The 18,171-nt window shown below is 38.7% G+C and overlaps 1 protein-coding gene across 5 annotated transcripts in view; it reads right to left on the reverse strand.

Annotated features, from left to right (window-relative positions):
* TENM2 (teneurin transmembrane protein 2) overlaps positions 1-18,171 on the reverse strand; it is a 698,234-nt gene that overhangs the window by 130,774 nt on the left and 549,289 nt on the right. For all 5 annotated transcript variants that reach the window (XM_055717811.1, XM_055717810.1, XM_055717809.1 and 2 more), the window contains exon 9: positions 2,970-3,095. In XM_055717811.1, coding sequence (XP_055573786.1) covers positions 2,970-3,095 — 126 coding nt within the window. The remainder of the gene's footprint in view (positions 1-2,969; positions 3,096-18,171) is intronic.

Here is an 18,171-nt window from a genome sequence, read left to right on the forward strand (position 1 = left end):
TTTTATAGTATATTCTGTCAATTTAGAAAGGAAACAGCACACAGATAGTCACATATTTTATAGCGATGTATGTATGTCTAGCCTACCACATCATTTAAAATGTAGAATATATTTTTGGCATAGGTTAAAAATCTAGGCACAGGAAAAGCCCATAAAGTCATCTAACTCACTTCTTTGTGAAGAAGTAATTATTCCCAAAATTGCCTCCCCCCGCCTCCACACACAATTTAGATTTGCTGGCACCAAAATTCTAACCCTTATGCAACTGTAACAGACAAATGGGCTTCACACTCAGAAAATTTTTTTCTTTTTTATGTCATCACTATCCAATCCCTGCAACAACTCCACAATTCCATGACAGCATCATCTTTTGGGGTTTTATGTACTATGATGGGATACTACCTTGTAATTTGTGTTAAGAAAGGAGTATTTCTTTACTTTTGTCTCTTATTCTAAATCCCTAGTTCAGCACAACTTCCAAAGCCTAAAGACAAATCTGAAAACCTATCTTGTGCCTTGCTTACAGTCAGAACATGGTGGACTTCAATCGCAGTTTTACAGCAGCACTGAGGATTTTTCTACCCGTTACACATGCCTACTCCTTTCAGACATCCCCAGTATTAATGAGATGTAGTGTGTAATTACAAAAACCTGCAACTGTGTTATCTTAATAGTGAATTTTGGTTTTATTTGGATAGGAAAATGCAGTGACAAAGTAATTTACATTCCTCTTAAATTGCAGTTTTATTATTTCATACAAAAATTCATTCTCTTAATAAGGAACAAGAAGATCCAATTGAAAAATCTGTCTTCCCCCGCCCCTGTTTTAAATTCCTTTACTTTAAAATGCCTTGCTTGCTGAGTAGGCACAGCTTGGGTTTAAGTGGCCGTTCTCAGTCAAGGGGTTAAAGGTTTCTTTGGGAGACCCGTGTTTTGAAAAGAATGGCTTCATCCTGAGTTGTGTCAATTATAGAAAGGTCACTCTCCACAGCCAGAGCCCTGAGCCCTGAAATGGTTGTTGTGTTAAAAGCTGTCAGAGGCTTTCCTAAAAACTGCTGGGATAGCAATATTAACTTGGACATAACAAAGCAAAGGTGAGGTAAAAAACTTTTCACCCTTCCCAGCTGTAAGAATTTGTCTTTTAGATATTCCTTGTGTTCACCCAAACCTGTCATTCATATTATTCCCCTGTGGAAGATTACTTGCCTAAATATTGTTCTCTCCCCTCCTCCCAGATTATCAACACTTTAGCAACCTTCTACAAAATGTCAGAAGAATGAGTAAACTTTTCCAGCACACTCTGAGGAAAGCTAACTGCAGCAATTGAAGACATAACTAGCACTTCTGTCTCCTTGTCTCCTCTACAGGAGGTTACCACTCCCAAAACAGCCAGCATCTCAGCCTCTTCAAATGTGCAAAGCTAATTAGAGTGGGGCTGGGATAAACTGCCAGAATTTGCACTGAAGTGCCCCAGGCAGATGAGCACATTCCAATTCAACAGTCTTACTGCCCTATATTTGCACAGAGATGGCAACAAAAAGCTGCAGGGGAGGGAATTTGGAAAGGTGTTGAACACTGCAGTTGTCTGCTAAGTGACCATAATTGCAGACCTGAGCTCTTCAGGTTCCTGCCTAAAACCATAGGGTCTCTCACCTGTGCACAATCTGGAAGAAGTTCAGCAGTAATATAAACATTCTGCATTGTACTTAGGGATGTGCTGTTCATCCGGTTTGACCTACAGTCAGTCAGAGATGAAAGACAAGCTGACAAACAACTGTCTGAAAAATCTACATTTTTTTGCCGCTACTAGGATGCAGGATTCCATGAAAAGGAGAAAGTCAAAATTAGTCCCTCCACAGTAAATGTGAAGAAGCTGAGGTGCAGCAGCATCATTTATTGAAAATAGAAGTGAATCCATGAAATGATCGGGCACACCAAAGAACAACTCGGCTTCCTTTCCCAGCTCTATTTTAATTGATTCTTTTCCAGTATGTCCAATGCAAGTATCCTGTATTAGCACTTGTTTCTAATGCTTCATCAATTGTTAAGTTTAACATGAGCCACAGGTCCTGAGAGCAAGATGGTGCTCAGCTCTGAAACAAAACTCTTCTGCTGAGCAATAGCAGGAGCTCTTACTTCTGTTTCAGTCATCCCATCCCACCCTCACTGTACACTAAGACCTGTGAGGTGCTTTGACTAATTGAAATGTTCTGTTCTGTCTTCTTATCATAATTTTTGTAATAACCAGGGAAAGCCTTATCGTGCTGTAGCAAAGAAAACACCTGAACCTCACCATTAAAAAGCATTCCATTTAAATGATTAAAATCCTTTTCATGGCATGTAATTTCTCTGTACTTTTAATATATTCTTTCTCAGTTTAAGAAAGTATTTCTATTTCTAGATTTTCCCACATTCTTCCCATTGCCCCGTCTGTCATCCTCCACTGGAACAGTTTTCTTTAGGAGAAAAAGAATCTGTTTATTACCTACACTGCTCATACTAGAATCACAGGACAGATTACTTACTATGGGTCAAATTCTTCTGTCTTTGATGTTTTCTATTAGAATGACATCTGAGAAAGAATTAAAAACAGGGATTTGGCTCTGGCTGGAAACCAAAGTCCTTGACATCTCAAGCAGACTCCTACCGAGTCAGGCTTTTTCTCTTTGAGATCTCTAAGCTATACCTGGAATGGGACATACAGCCAGAGAAACGTACATTATTTGACTGAACGTTTCTTGATTAACGTCTGAGAGAGCACGTGTTCATTAGTAGATGAGGTTCTAGAAGTTACCTAACTTGTATCCTAATGCATAGAGGGCCAGAATAAGAACTGCCGCAGGTGAGCAGCTGAGCAGCAAACCACCACCAGCAGGAGAGCGCAGACAGCCCCAGCCATGCCCAACCCAGCCTTAAGTGACGCTTTGCCACCCCTCCCTGTGCGAGTGCCCGACGCGCCGCAGCCTCACCTCTGCCTCCAGCTGGCACTGCTGGCCCATCCTCTGCGCCCGCCGGCCCGCCTGGCCGCAGCCCGTTGTTGAAGGTGTGTCCGTCCGCCGGCTGGAGCTGCCAGTTCAGCCCCAGGAGGTGCATCGCTGCCAGAGACACAAAGCCGGGAAACATCAGTAGGCCACGCACAGGTAAAACTGTTGGGGGAGAGACTACGGCTGACTGTGGTTGGGCATCTGTTGGAAACCACGGTAAAGCGACTCGTCTCAGAGGAATGTTAAAATGCTAAAAGGCAGGCAACAAACCCACGAACCAAACCCCAAAGAAAGCCATGATGGCTCACATAAATCTGTCTTCTTCCTGACAGTGCATCTTCTAAGTTAGTGACGCATGAAAGGAAACACGCCCGGGGCCCAGCATACCCTGAGGTCAGCGCTGCCCTCAGACTGACGGCCTTTGTGCTGCACACACTACAGGGGGACGCGCTCCGGGAAACAATGTGCTGCTGCAAACGCTGGCTCCGAGTTTAAATTAGATGTGATAATTTATATGTTGATTATAAAATTAACTTTAGCCCTGTGCATCCTAATTACATTGTAACGCAATTATTTTGTGTTTATTACAACTTATTTAAATCAACAGATTTAACAGCCCCTGTTAGCATTCTGTAGGTTAAACCTTCTCAACAAACCCCACTCTTTGCCAATCATTCGTCCTCACAATTTTTTCTGACCCTGAGCGGGCTGGGCCACACCGCTGCCGTGCCCCCGTGGCCAGCCCTCACCGTGGCAGAGCCCGCGCACCACCATGCTGGCATCACAGGCGCTGGGATGTGTGTGGTGTGTGTGTGTGCTAACTGGGTAAGTCCTGGGCATAACGCATGAGACCTGACAGGGCTGAATCATTCAGCTTGTGGATTTATGTGCCTCTTCACCTTGTATAAACAGAAGCCACCTGAATACATCTCCGTACTTTCACCATGTCATCCCTGTGGCATCCTCCCAATACCGACGAGTGGTGAGGGAGTGACAGGAAAGCCCACAAAGCTGTTCTTATTCACTTCCTTCACATCCACTATCAGCACTCCTCCTGTTCACATAGGAACTTTCAGTTACATACTAAAATGGTGTTTGAGGGGATTCACTGACAGTTTAGGGGCAGAAAAAATATACGATTATAGGCATCCTTGCAACTGTTCACTTATGCAGTGTCAGATCCACCTGAGATTAGCAGATATTCAGCATCCAGTTACAAGCATCTGTAGAAGAGCTGGTGTGGTTACAAATGGACCGTCAGTGGCCACACAGCCAAGCGATCAGAGAATAAACCTTATGGACAGGTAAGGCAAGTGACTTGTCACAGGAACTGCAATTTACAGTGCTTGAGACATCACTTGGATAATCTGTGAACACAGGGGATCCATTTAGATGTGACCGATTCATGTACGTAATCCTAAACCCCAAGAAAACAAAACAAAGCAAACCCCATCCCCAGAATCCATCTATCTCAGCACACAATCTGTGCAGACTTTACCCTCCGTATTTCTGACAAAAGCAGCTGAGAAGCAAGACAGCTTTCATAACATCACCTTCCCCTAGACATACCTACGGACCAAGCAGATGTCTAAGTATAGTAACTAAAATCCAGAGACATTTTATGTGAAGAGGGCAGTTGCCAGATTTTGCATTCATGCTGAATTTTCAATTTGTTTTTCTATTCAGAAAAAAAAAAAATTGAAAATATATTAAAGCATCTGGTATTTTAAAAAATGTCAAGTATGAACCTGAAAAGGATGTTTTGCTAAGAACCTACTCAAAATGTGTTTCTAGGGAATGTTTGGAGGAATTCCTGGAGTTTATTTGAATTTGAAAGAATTCCTGGAAAATACACAAAAAATTTATGTGAGATCAAATGTTTTATTCAATTACAACTCTTGTTTTGTCCAAAACAAACATTTTTAAAGGCTTTACAGTTTAATCTCAAGCGACTAGTTTTCTTTTCAGTATGGCAATGAAACTGAAAAATTAGACATGAAGCTCAAACAAAACAGCAAGCGAGTTGCTAGCTTATACAGGCCCTCCGCATCGAGTGAGAGACATCATCTGTGCTGTAGATGTGAGAGGGCGGGGGGACACCAGGTAGCAGGGCAGCTTGTGGCATTTGAACTGTCAGCAGTTCTCACACGGTAGATACACACCAGGGTTCCAAAGACAAAGTTTAGCTGGACCTAACCCCGCAAGCAAAAAGCGCATAAAGATTAAGCGAATTTCAGAACCATGAAATGGAAACAAGTCATAGAGGAGAATTAGACTTTTGTGTTTTATACTCTCAGTGTGTCTATTCAAAGTCGCAATTTTTATTTTTTTTATTTTATTGCAAGTGTAACCATAAATGTAGGTCACCTGCAGAGATGAAAATCTGCTGCTTCAAGTGTGAACCATTCCTTACAACAAAGGGATAAGGAATTCATAACTAATAGCCTGTCCAAGAGAATTAGAGTTCCTAACTCATAATTACCAGGTAAATTCAGACAAGGAATTATAAAAGTATTAGCACGGTAGTAAGGAAAACTGATCCATCTGCTTCCAAGTATACCATGATTTCATTAATAACTCCATTGCTCTGTGTTTTAATCATAGATACACATTAGGTGGGAGCAATTAGAGCTCCTTCCTAACAGGACAGGGATTTGCATGTCTGCTATGGTCCCTTACAGAGATGAGAAAAGATGACAATCTCCCGCACAGCTCACGTATCCATTATGTGATCTACAAACTTCCACTAAGACAGCTGAAGTCACAAACATGAGGAATGTTCACCTTCTACCAAGAATACGTCAGAAAAGTATGTCACAGGGACCTGAGGGGAAAGTTCCGTGTTTGCATTGCATACAGCAAACCTGACTGGCAGCTGAGCAGGGAGAACAAGGAGCTACCTGTTGTCCCCTGCTTCAGAACACCATGAGATGGCAAATTTATATGATTAACCTTTTGTTCTGTTAATCAAACAAAAATGCCTCCAGCAAAGGACTAAGTAGAAGCCCATTTAATTAGAAATTTGGGGATCCATACTCAGAAGTTGAGTACGTATGTCAGAAGAGAAATTTAGGTCAGTAAATTTGTGCCTGTTTCCTATTTTTTCTGTTGTTTTGGGGGTTTTTGTTGTGTGGGGTTTGTTTTGGTTTTTGTTTTTTTTTTTAAAGAAAAACCTGCAACTAAATAATCTGTGATGCTGTGGCTTTGCCTTCTTCCCCAGGGACACACTTTTATCAGCTATTACAGTACTGGCCCCATTTTCTCCAAAGGATATTCACCAGATAGCTAGGATGGTATACTGTGCTAGATCCAAAGGTGATCGTTAAGATAAGCGCTGATTTTCCAAAACAGCCAACTTGAACACATTTCCAGAGTTCCACATATGGTTTATAGATTATTCAGGCTCAAACATATCTCTGAAGATTTAAAACAAAAAAGTGCCATTTTATCTGTTACATATATGCTGTATTCATAAATCACATTTTACAGAGCACTTACGTATGCTTTATAGGTATTATTTGGGTTAGTTTGCGCTTTTTGCCTCAACATTTAAGCATAGCTTCTAAGTTCTTTTCTCTGATACCTGGTTTTCAAACACTGAGCTTGTCAGAATCTTCTGGTTCATTTAATTTAACACTAACATCTAGTAACTCAGGACAGTGAATTGTGTATTTATAATCACTAAAAAAAATTGACTATAGAAACTATACATTTTGAAGTGAAATCCTGGAGGTTTAGGTAAAGAATAATAATCAACCTCTCACTCCCACCCCAGCAACACACACAGGCACAAACACACACACACACAGAGTGAAAGCACCTGGAAGCTGGTCCTGCATGCCCATCAAGAACAAAAGCAGAGAACTAGTTCATCACTCCAGGTGGTACAGCTGTCAAGGATCAATCTAAGACTTATATAAGATAGAGATAGCTAGAATGAATCACATATTATTTTAAGAAATCACAAAAGGGATACAATTCCACAAAACATGGTCAAACTTCCATGCAAAACTTTCTTAAATGTTCTCTGAGACTCAGTAGTGTCCCCCCATTCCTCTTTCATTCAGTCTTCTCTCATTCTGGCCACAAATCCAATGCTCACTCCATTCAGAGTTTAGTCTAATGACAATGGTTTCCAAGCTCAGAAAGCTCTTTGCCTTCCCTTTGTGCTCTCCTGTTACTTTAGACCACATATTTTTAAAATTCGAGACCTCTGGTGTCTTCATGTGCTGGATATTTCCCTGCAGTACAACTCAGTGACTGCCAACAGGCAGGGCAGAATCAGGGTTTGCACTTACCCCCGTTACTCTGTGGTATTCCTTCTTAAAGGGAGAAATATGCAGATTAACTATCCACCATTTTCCCCCTTCCCAGTTGAGGCCTGGAAGACACGCACCACCTGCCTGTTAGAAAATTCAGTATACCCTAAGCAAATCATACAGTGAACAGAATTCAGAATGTTTCCACATATCAATTTTCCAAGTTGTCATGCCTACTAAACCCTAAATTATTGTCATCCAAAATGAACCCATCAAACTATGATCTCACTTGGTCAGGATACATCCAGTCATATTATGTTTAACTGTAGCAGGCCAGCCTTTTTTCAAGTGAAAAAATAAATTGGTCCATTACATCATGAACAGCATTAGCAAATAAGCACTAAAAGTACATTTGCTATATGTAGGCTATTGTATTATAGTGGAGTGGAAATACCAGAAGTTTCCTTTCCATCCGCTCATGAGGTGAACAATGATATAACTCTTGTTATTCCAATATACTTCGTCTTGAGCAACATCAGTGTGATTTCCAAATTAGGCCTAAGGAATCACAGATGATGAAACAAAAAGTACCTACTAAATTTTAGCAGCTTGTCATTTCATAGTATATAGAATCAAAGAACTATCTGCACATTTTTTATTTCATATGAATGCACCACAATATTTGAAGCAAAAGAAATGTAGTGTTTGACACTTCTGGGTGCATATATATGGGTAACCCAGATAACTTGAAAAGAGTACATGTATCCCCAAAAATTATAAAAATAATTAAGCGTTATTCCATGCTTGCTTATATTAAATGTTATTCAGCGGAGACTCATGGTTCTTTACCAGTTACTAGTTCTTGGTCATGCAACAGAATTCCAGGAATACCAGAAACTGATCTTACTCAATTATTATTCATAAAATAAGTTACTTAAAAGACTAGAAACATAATGGTTTAATGTTTTACTATTATTCCTCTGGAGAAATAGGTTCAAGTTCAACCCAAGCCAAAAGTGAATCGAGTGTGTTAAGCCTATTTCCTAGTGATTACTTGCCCCCATTACAAAATGAATGCACAATTCATCATGACTGATCTCCTTTCCTCAAGAGATGCCCAGGACAGAAGTAGCAGGCATCTGAAAGTCAGAAGAGCACAATGGAGGAACTGCGTGGGAAAAACTTGCTCTGTGCCTGAAAACACTACACGTGATTCTAACTAGTGCTTTCAGGCCTCTGTCTGAAGAGCACGGATTATTGCACAGCTGTAACAAGAAAAGCAAAAAGCCTTCCCTAGCTCCTTTCACATCTGAAGAGGTTACAAGGCAGTTCACAAACACACGCATGATCAGAATCCGCTGAACTAAATCTCAGTTGAGATCCACATTTTGCTAACGCGTCTTATGATTAACAGACGCTGAACACAGAGGACAACTAGGCTTTGTCGGATGGGCAGTTCTGCAAGCATTATTTATGTACAAGGGACCTCATCATCGTGGACAATCGGTCAAAGTCCTCTGCCACAAAATTTGGACTTGACAACAAACACACCTGACAAAGTCAGGTTTCAGTAAGTTGTAGATGTTTTACAGAGGCTGACACCATCCTTTGCTCGATAATTTTGTTGGCCAGCCCGCAGCCGCATTTGCAGCAGGAGGAGTACAAGCGCTGTCAGTATGCAGCTAGAACGGAATACATGACTCCTTGTATTAAACGACAGCTCAGGCAGTTCTGTCGAAGAAAACTGCTACATCCAAGGACCTGCACTCACAGTTATACTAATGCCCTTTCATACTCTATTACCAGCAGAAAGGGACAGTGTCTCCAGGAAGTTCTAATCCACAATTCATCCATTTTAACATACATTAAAGTGCTTGGAAAATCATTACCAAAGAGTATCAGTCTTTGTTAATTGAAAGAAGCAGTCTTAAAATAATGTGAACAAGTAGCAACTTTCCTTGCTAGAGAAGCAACACTGTCTCTCCTAAAATACAGGACTAACTGCTAGAACTTTCTATTTTTCCTTGAATACCCAGTGTGACTGTGACAAGGATGCCAGAGTCCTCCTGAAGGCACCCAAATCCCAGAGATCTCTCAAAATTTCACTACATTCCCAGGCCTTTTTCTAAAAGCAAAACAAAAGCCACATGGTTTGCTGGGTGGATGTCTGCCACTATTGACATATTATCCACAGGAAAGTTTAAAGTAGTATTTAAAAAGTCCAAAACTCTCATGTATGATATGATAGCATTCCAAACAGAGAACAGTCCATGCAGGGTGGTGGCACAGTCTGCTGCTGGTACTGCAGTATTCAGGAGGAGGGCTGAGTGCTGCGTAAGGACATAACGCAACCCAGTGACTGGGCCATAACATGGCAGATGAAATTCAAACCCGGTTAAGACAAAATAACATACACTGGAGAGGAGTATATAAAATATATATAAAATAACGAGCTCTGAGCCGACTGTGATTAAACTGAACGGAAACTTTGGTGAAATTGAAAATCTCCAGTAAGTCAAATATTGAATCAGTATGTGAAGAGCGAACAAAGCAAGGAATATTCTTATGCTACCTCCCCTCATCCCAGAAAAGACCTAGAAGAACCAGAGTTTGGAAGATCAGTAAGGAAAAGTGCATATATGATTTGATTGTTCTTACAAGACATCCACTTTTGGATGCTGGAGATAAGTTAATGGATTATTTGACTTTTATCTGACCCAACACAGCTGCTCCTACATGTATATGACGCTTCTTGGTGTATCCACTAGTCCCAATGTTTCTTGAAGTGTTTGATGCATTTTTATCCCATACACTGTACCACAGATGTCTCTACCTATCCAGCAGACCAGACAATCTAAGGAATGTTTAGATCAACACATGAGAGGCAAACCCTTGAATTTTTGTGTCATAAAGCATTTCCTAGAAGCAGTGTGATTTTTAGGTCCCCCAGGGCATAAGCTTCAGTACATCTAAATAGGCTGAGAATGTAGTATATAAAATAGCAATTGCTGACATGCCACAAAGTTTGTGCAGGTTTCTCAACCTAGTGTAATTATTCACCAGCACAATAGGAAATACTCTATTTAATTAATAGCTGAGTCACTTATAATTATGAGACGTATATTTTCAAATTACTTGTGGAGATCTCAGGGACACGGAAATAAGAATTTAACTTTTACATTTGATACCACAGATTAAAGATCAGGTGAAAAAAACATTTTCTAGACTACCAGTACTTAGGGAATTTATGAACTTGTGTTGTAATATTAATGACTAAGAATCCTACAGACCTCATGTAAAACCTTTGAATATACTCCTGATCATATTGTCTCCTCTACTTGTGAGCATTCACCTGTTGTAGAAAAGGTTAAAGTAGTATTTCAAAAAAAGGTCACTTGATCTAAATTTAATATTACTGTCATAGAATGTATCCAAAAAGTACTGCTTATTGACTGTGACCACTGAAGCTCAACAATGAATAGATGTCTTGCTTTCAAGGTCATTCATTCTCAGTAAATCATCTTAATCATCAGTATGCTATTTGTCATGCACTACATTTTCTTAATAAACTCAAATTAAAAGTTCATTTGGGAACTCCATTTAAAACATTACCGAAACACACAACTTTAAGAATTAACAGATCATGCTATTTTCATTGAAACAGTAGGTTTGCCTCTATTATGGCTAAAGAGCACAATAAAGACCCATTTTTCTGCCTTACTTATCCTACACAAAACTTTGAACAAGACTTCTTACTTTTCAGAGTCCCTTTTTTATTTAGTTTACAATGTTGACAATAGAGAACTCCATTAACTATAATGGCACTGCTGCCTATTTTTATATCTTGTAACTTGTTTTTTTCTCACTTCTCCATCAACTGAATTAAGCTGATATTGTTACCCACATACAAGCTTCTATGTGTTACCCATCTACAAGTTCATACTCTTGTTAACCGGGCCTGAGCTCTTCAGTAGTTTTACTTAATGTAACAACAACCTATAACTTTCCAAAGAGAAAGACAGAGTGTATTTTCTGACTGCCGAAGGAAAGCCATGAGGATGGAGTATCCATTAAATTTATGAAACAACAAATGTAATAAATGTCAGGCTACCATTCCTGCTAGCCTTCTCACAGCCGCAGCGAGAATATAGTTCTGTGATTCCCTAGTCCAAGAGAGATCCTATAAACACAGTTACAGAAAAACTTGAATTTTGGCACCTCACTTTCTGGGACATAAGCTGAAGGAAACATAGGCAGACCCTTGGACTTGCTTCTGCACTCTTTGTATGGATAGCGCTTGCTGTGTAAGAGGGGAAAGCACGGTGCCTCCCCTCCACGGCAGAAATGTCAGGCACGCTCTTTCCGCTCACCAGGGAGACACAGGAGATATTGTGCCTTTTTGCAAACACAATGGAAAGGAAAGTTGACTTCACACAATCTTAAACATAAAAAAGCAACCCTTAGGCATAATTTCACCCTCAGCATGTAAACTCTTTTAGACAATAAACTGTTTAGAACAGGGTTTTTGCTTTAAAGCATCCAGCCCAAGAAGCATTTTATAGAAATACCATAAAGGATCTATGAATGAGTGCATTGTTATCATCAGCAGCAAAACTTCTGCTAGGAATTATTAATTGCTTCCTTTAGAATAAATGCTATTGAAGATGAAAAAGGAGATGGAAGGAGGCCTATAAGATGTTTCATTGCCACTGTTTTCACATGGAAAAAATAGGGGGACCCAAAAAAAGCAGTTTTTTTTTTAATTGGTCACACCCCCCCTCCAAGCTGACTGATTCCTTTCCCTGTGCATGTCAATAAACTGAACAGAATGAATTTTCAAAGCACGCCATGAAAGATATACCCACAAATCCCATTAGTAGTAATGTGATTTGTGAGCTTATCTGCCATGCAATGCTTTGAAAGTTCATTCCTCTATGTCCAACTTCAGTCTTTCTACTTCCAAAAATACTTGAAAAGCTTATACACACTTGCAGTTACTTCGGGGGTGTGAAGACCTGGCTCCCAATCCCAAGGGTAACAAGCAGAGCTTCAGCCTGCAGGAACAAGAATTGCAGCTGGGGTGGCTGTTATTCCCCAGTCACCATTCTGACCGGGACTGAGAAAAAATCCCTGGGTTTAGACTTTTTGACTTTTCTCATTTCAGCCCTCTTTACTGAAATGTTTTGATTTTGTGCCACGTTGAGCAATCTTTTTGTCACAAGAAGGGTAACAGCATTGCATGCTACCTTCAGAATCTGGAATCTCATGACAAAGACCTTAAAGAGAAGCAGAATAGAGCGCACTATTCATTTGTTCTCATGACAGGCCTTAGATTGTACGGAGCGTAGAAAACTGGCACAAGATTAATCGGGTCCTGAGACTGTATAAAATGAACTCACTTCATACAGCAGTTTTAAGAGTCAAGGCTGCAATCTTTCTGGTCTTGCATCTGAACTAGATGGCTGTAACTAATAAGAAAAGTTTTTATATTTTTATTTACCTAATATAGCATCTTTCAGCCTGGAAGGTCCCAAATCACACTATAGAGTATCCACTTCACCAGCCTTGCCAAAGTACTACCACTTTTCAAACAGGCTTGGAATAGCAGAAAGGGATGCTCTTGACTAAAACACAACGGAAAAACTTCTTTTTTTTTTTTTGGAGAAATTTGAGTATTTAATGTTAATAAAAAGTAAATTGAATCCAATTTTAATTTCACACCTAAAAGACACCATTATCATGAGGAAAGTACTCAGCTTGTCTTTATTCTGTTTGCAAGAGGAGGAATAACCTAGCTGAGACTTGAAACTAGTGTTTCAAGGAATACAGACACAAATATACTCTCTTAAATCACTGATGCCTGAACTTACAAGAATTAGAATAACGGCTTTACCGTTAATAGTGATTGTAACCCTAAGGGATATCATGTCAAACATTTATTGGACTACATTCATCTTCTGAAATGGCAACCACCCTAATCTCTACAAAAATGTTGAACAAGATTTTCATAATCTAACTGTTTCAAAGCAGTCAGACCTTGACTTAACCTCTGATTGTTAGCCATATTGATAAGAAAATAGTTTTTACCTTTATTACTCCTTTGCATATACTAAATGAAGTGGAACTGCATGATTATGCAAGGCCAAATTTCTGACCACAGTGCGAAAAAGTGTAATTTCTAATCACAGATTATATTCTTCCCTTAATAGAAATTATACAGAATAGTTTCATTTAATCACCTGTCTGTAAAACCTTGCATGAATGATAAAATTTGAAGTTTTACTCTGTACACAATGTAATTATTGGAGTTAAAAGTTTATTACAAAGAGGAAATAAATCCGAAGATGAAATGTAAATATGATTTCTTCTCCCAAATTTTCTCATTAATTTTCAACACTGTAAACTGTTTATACTTCTTTCACGATACTCTTCAAAAGGTACATATAAATGTAGCCTAAATCAGATCATAATATTAAGATGAAGGTACAGATTAAATTTAGTATCTAGGCAGATTGAGACCTTCTATATGCCTTGCCAAGCTGATGTTACTAATGTATTGTGAATTAGATGTCCTACTGATCCAGAACAGAAACATATAAGAAAATCAGATATACAGATTTTATTTGATAAATATCTTATACAACCAGTCAGTTACAGTCTTGTAACTCATATTCCTTTGAAGGCTTTTTTTCTTAATGGTAACTTTCTTTAAAAATAAGCAATTATCAAATTGGACTTGTGTTACATTTTTGAGATTTTTTTTCTATTGTCCTTACATGATTTCTATTAAGCATTTCCCATTATGTGTTTACTATAACTGGGATATAGTTTATTTTTAATCTTACACCTGTCTTATTCTTGGCAGGTTTCAAAGTCTGAAGCTTGCTTATTTTGTCTTCACAGGAAAAATAATTTTTCTAACAAAGTAGAGACTAAAAGCTTGCCCTTCTGCATCCATGCCTTCTCATCTTCCTGTCTAGTATTCTAGAGCAGGTAAGGAAGCACAAGCTGCAAGTGAGGGCATGATTTCAGTGTGATCACACCAATATGGAAGTACATGAGAAAACAGAGAAATCAATGAAGGGTTTATAAGCTGCCAGGATTTTAGTTTCAGATCACCGCTTTATTTTGAAGAGGCAGACTTGCAAGTTTTCAGACTGCAGCAATACACATTTTACATGGAATTTCTCTGTGTGTGTATTCATATGTGATTATCAGTTGCATCACCAAATCATTGTGTTATACAATTTCATCAGCCAATATAGGAATGAAGAAAAGCTCACATATGTATTTTAAGTCCCAAGAAACATCATGATAGTGCACCAGTCTACATAAGTCCATTTCAAGAATTGTGCACCATGCGTAATGGAAGACAATTCTATTTAATTTGTATACCTATGTCCAGATTCATCTAAGGAACATCATCATAATATACACTTAATTAAATATTAATATTTGTATTACTTCTCTTTATTCTGTCTTAAATTGCCTTTTATAATAACGGGTTTTTTAAGACCAGCTCAATTTGATCTTCTTGATATAACAAGATATTCACAGCAGAGATAGTACAAATCACTGTTACAGATGGAGCTGCTGTCCACAACAGAAAAATGAAGCCGGCTTATTGTACAGAGCATCTGATACCTGATCGTTGTAATGAAGCTTTCTGTCTTGCATATAAAATGGTGCAGAAGCCAATTTCACTGTCTGAGGTCAGCAGTGCTGAATGCTCATCATCAAGCAGTTTAGAGCTGTTTAAAATCAAGGCCCATTGTAATCAAGGTCATAACTGTCACTGACTTCAGTGGAGAGAGCTTCACTTTAGAACTCATCTATTTATTTAAAGTATTTGAGACTGTGAATATCATAACAATGCCTGAAAACACAGTGTTTTCTAAAGGCAACAGCAAGGCAATCCATAAAAAACTTTACCTTCCAAAGTCAACAGTTTAAATTGCAGGGTGAATTGGACATGAGTGATAATGTATTAGCATATGCATCACTGTATACAATTATTTGATGAATCACAGAATAAAATATGAGTAGATTACACACCCACAAAAACCTTTGGCTTCACTGACATACACTTTGTAAAGTATAAATGAATTATGTTAAATGATTAATATAATAAATTTTAATATATGTAACAATATTACTTAATACCAATAAAATAACTGGGAACTCTCCTTCAAAAAGAAGACAGTTTTACAAAGGGCAAAACCCAATACATGGTAGCTAAAACTAAGCCTTAGTACTTCACAGCTAATGCTCAAGTTCTGCTTTGTGTCTGTAACACCCAGCTGGCCAACAATCAAACCAGGATTATATTTCTCTTTTCTTTGACAGATGAAAAAGTAAATACTGTATTTATAAAACCCAAACAAATAAACAAACACAACCCCCCCCCTAAACAATATAGAAAATCCATCTAGCATTTTAGCCTCACTCTTGACTATGGAATTTATTTTTCTTTCTTTTTCTTTTCTTTCAAGAACTTGCTTCAACTTGGAAGCAGGTATCAAACTGCTCCTTGATAACTTAAAAGAAAAACTACTAGAAACTCCTCAGTGTCACTGTATCTGACAAGTTTCTGCAATGTATTTATCTTTTTCTTTCATAACATTTCTAACATTTAAGTACCTGGAAAGTGCTACAGCTGAGACTTTTTCCCATCCATCTCAAATTGAAAAAGATGCATTTGATTTTATGGTCTAATAGAGAAAATCTGCTTCTGCCTACTGGAAGTGGCTGTCCATACTAATTAGTGAGAAATAAAATACACACAATCTTTAGTTCACTACAATACAAACAAATTAAAATGAAGACACTACCAAACCTATTCATAAATCTTTAGAAATCTCGCCTTCTAGGAAAGGTTCAAAAACCCCCCACACCCTGTGATAACACCTACTAAGTTATTTCACCATTTTTTCCATTTAAATGTGATTTTGACAATTTAATGACTGCATTCTTTCAAAAATAACAATGGTATTATATGATTGTCATGTAAATGTAACTCGGGATTGCTATCAGTTCTTCACATTATTTCAGAAAACTGTTCACATCCCAGATTTCTGCAGAGTTTACAGAAACTGCAGCTCTCACTTCATTCTTGAAAATTATTTTAACTTTTGCATTCAAGTCGTCAGAGGTAAATTTTCAGTTCAGCTGCAGGATTAACAAATCTCCATCCCTATACTACATTATGGAATTTTATGCAAAAGCAGTTCTCTTTATAGAGGACCACAGGCCTTTGGGACGGAACAGTCTCTGGGGCACTTCATTGTTAGCACTCAGGTTACAGAAAGCACCATGACAAAAAACACTTTCACACTGTGCTTTCTAACACATGGTATTACCCAATGCAGTAAGTAATGAAGCTGAAATGATCAGATATTGTTCTGAACAGCATAACTGACTGCACAGTACCCGTGAGGTCTGAGGAAGGAATGCATTAATTCTCCTGTATATTTCTGAGTCAAACCCGCAAAGTTCTTTCAACATACTAACCCAATTTTTGTATGTGAAATATTTTCAGAACTTATCTTCTCCATTTTAGCAAGCTAGACACAACACACTCACTGACTCCTGTCAGGGAACAATGGGAAGGACTGAACATGCAGTGGCTAAGCACTCTCATTGAAAAAAACAGAGGATGCTGCAGTAATTGTCCTGAGAGGCTAGAAAGGAAACAAGACTCTATGCTGACAGCTTAGCTCAGCATGAACTCTCATTTTTCACACGGAGCTAATTAAAAACTGAAATTAGTTAAATATGGAAATGACACTTGCAAGCACTTTAGCTGAATTCTGGCAAAATCCCTCTAGAGTGCTGCGACACTACCTGCTGCTTCAAAACTCCCCAACTGAATTTCACAGTTAAAAGGCTGAGCAAAGGGAAAGTTATTACAGAGATTTCCAATTCAAAATGTGTCTGTAAAATTCTAAATTAAATTTCACGGTAGCCCTTTCAGTAACTAGGGACATACTGTGCAGTCCAATGATACGGTGCTCAAATAACATCCCTGCATGTATTCTCTGATTATCTCACCTTTAGGCACTGTGCTGGTTGTGCCAGAACTGTGAAGCTTACAAGGATACCAGCACTACAATACTACAAAGATAAGACATGTACTGCTACTGAAGTAGTTATTTGGAAAGCATGGATGCACAGCCCATAAAGGAATTACTTCCACAGTTTAACAGCAGGAATCTCAGAAAATCAGAACCCAACAACCAAAATATTTTATGCCTCATGATTTTAATTTATATTTGTAGGTGCTGAATACATATGCAGAGAAGGGTCTATACTGCAATAAATTACATGGCCAATATATTTATATCTATATATCAGTGCTTTACAGGCAAGGTTAAAAAAAAAAAAAAAAAAAAAAAAAAAAAAGCACTTCTGCATATTTAAATGGGCATAAAGAACCAAGGGACTGGATATGCATAAAAGGTATGATGACTGACATTAGCTTTTTGACTAAAGCACCATGTGAATTCCATTTTGATGCACGTGACTTGCCTAGTATGCATAAAAGCAAGGGTATTTGCCCAAGGGCAAATATGATTTCTGAATGCAATTTAACGAAACCCGCCCACGGAGCAGATCATTTTGGATCCATACCAAGGCATTCAGGATAGCCAATCACTTTCAAAACAACTGGAGCATTTTGATTTTATTGTTTTTCCTACATTCCATCCCTTTACCCTTGAGGCAATCCCCTCCCACTGGCCTGCCGCCACTATTGCACCAACAAATTTCTGTCTAGGAAAGCCAGCAAAAGATGCCACATAGCATGAAAGCCACTGTTACTCCCAAGTCTGCTGGCAGGGGGTATTGCTGCACCCAGCCTGCCAAAACCTGTTCCCTGGCAGCTATCTGTATAATCTGTACATCACACCCAGGCTTTGCTAGTCCAGGGC

The sequence above is a fragment of the Falco cherrug genome, chromosome 8, assembly GCF_023634085.1.
Source record: "Falco cherrug isolate bFalChe1 chromosome 8, bFalChe1.pri, whole genome shotgun sequence".
NCBI classification, from domain to species: Eukaryota; Metazoa; Chordata; class Aves; order Falconiformes; family Falconidae; genus Falco; species Falco cherrug.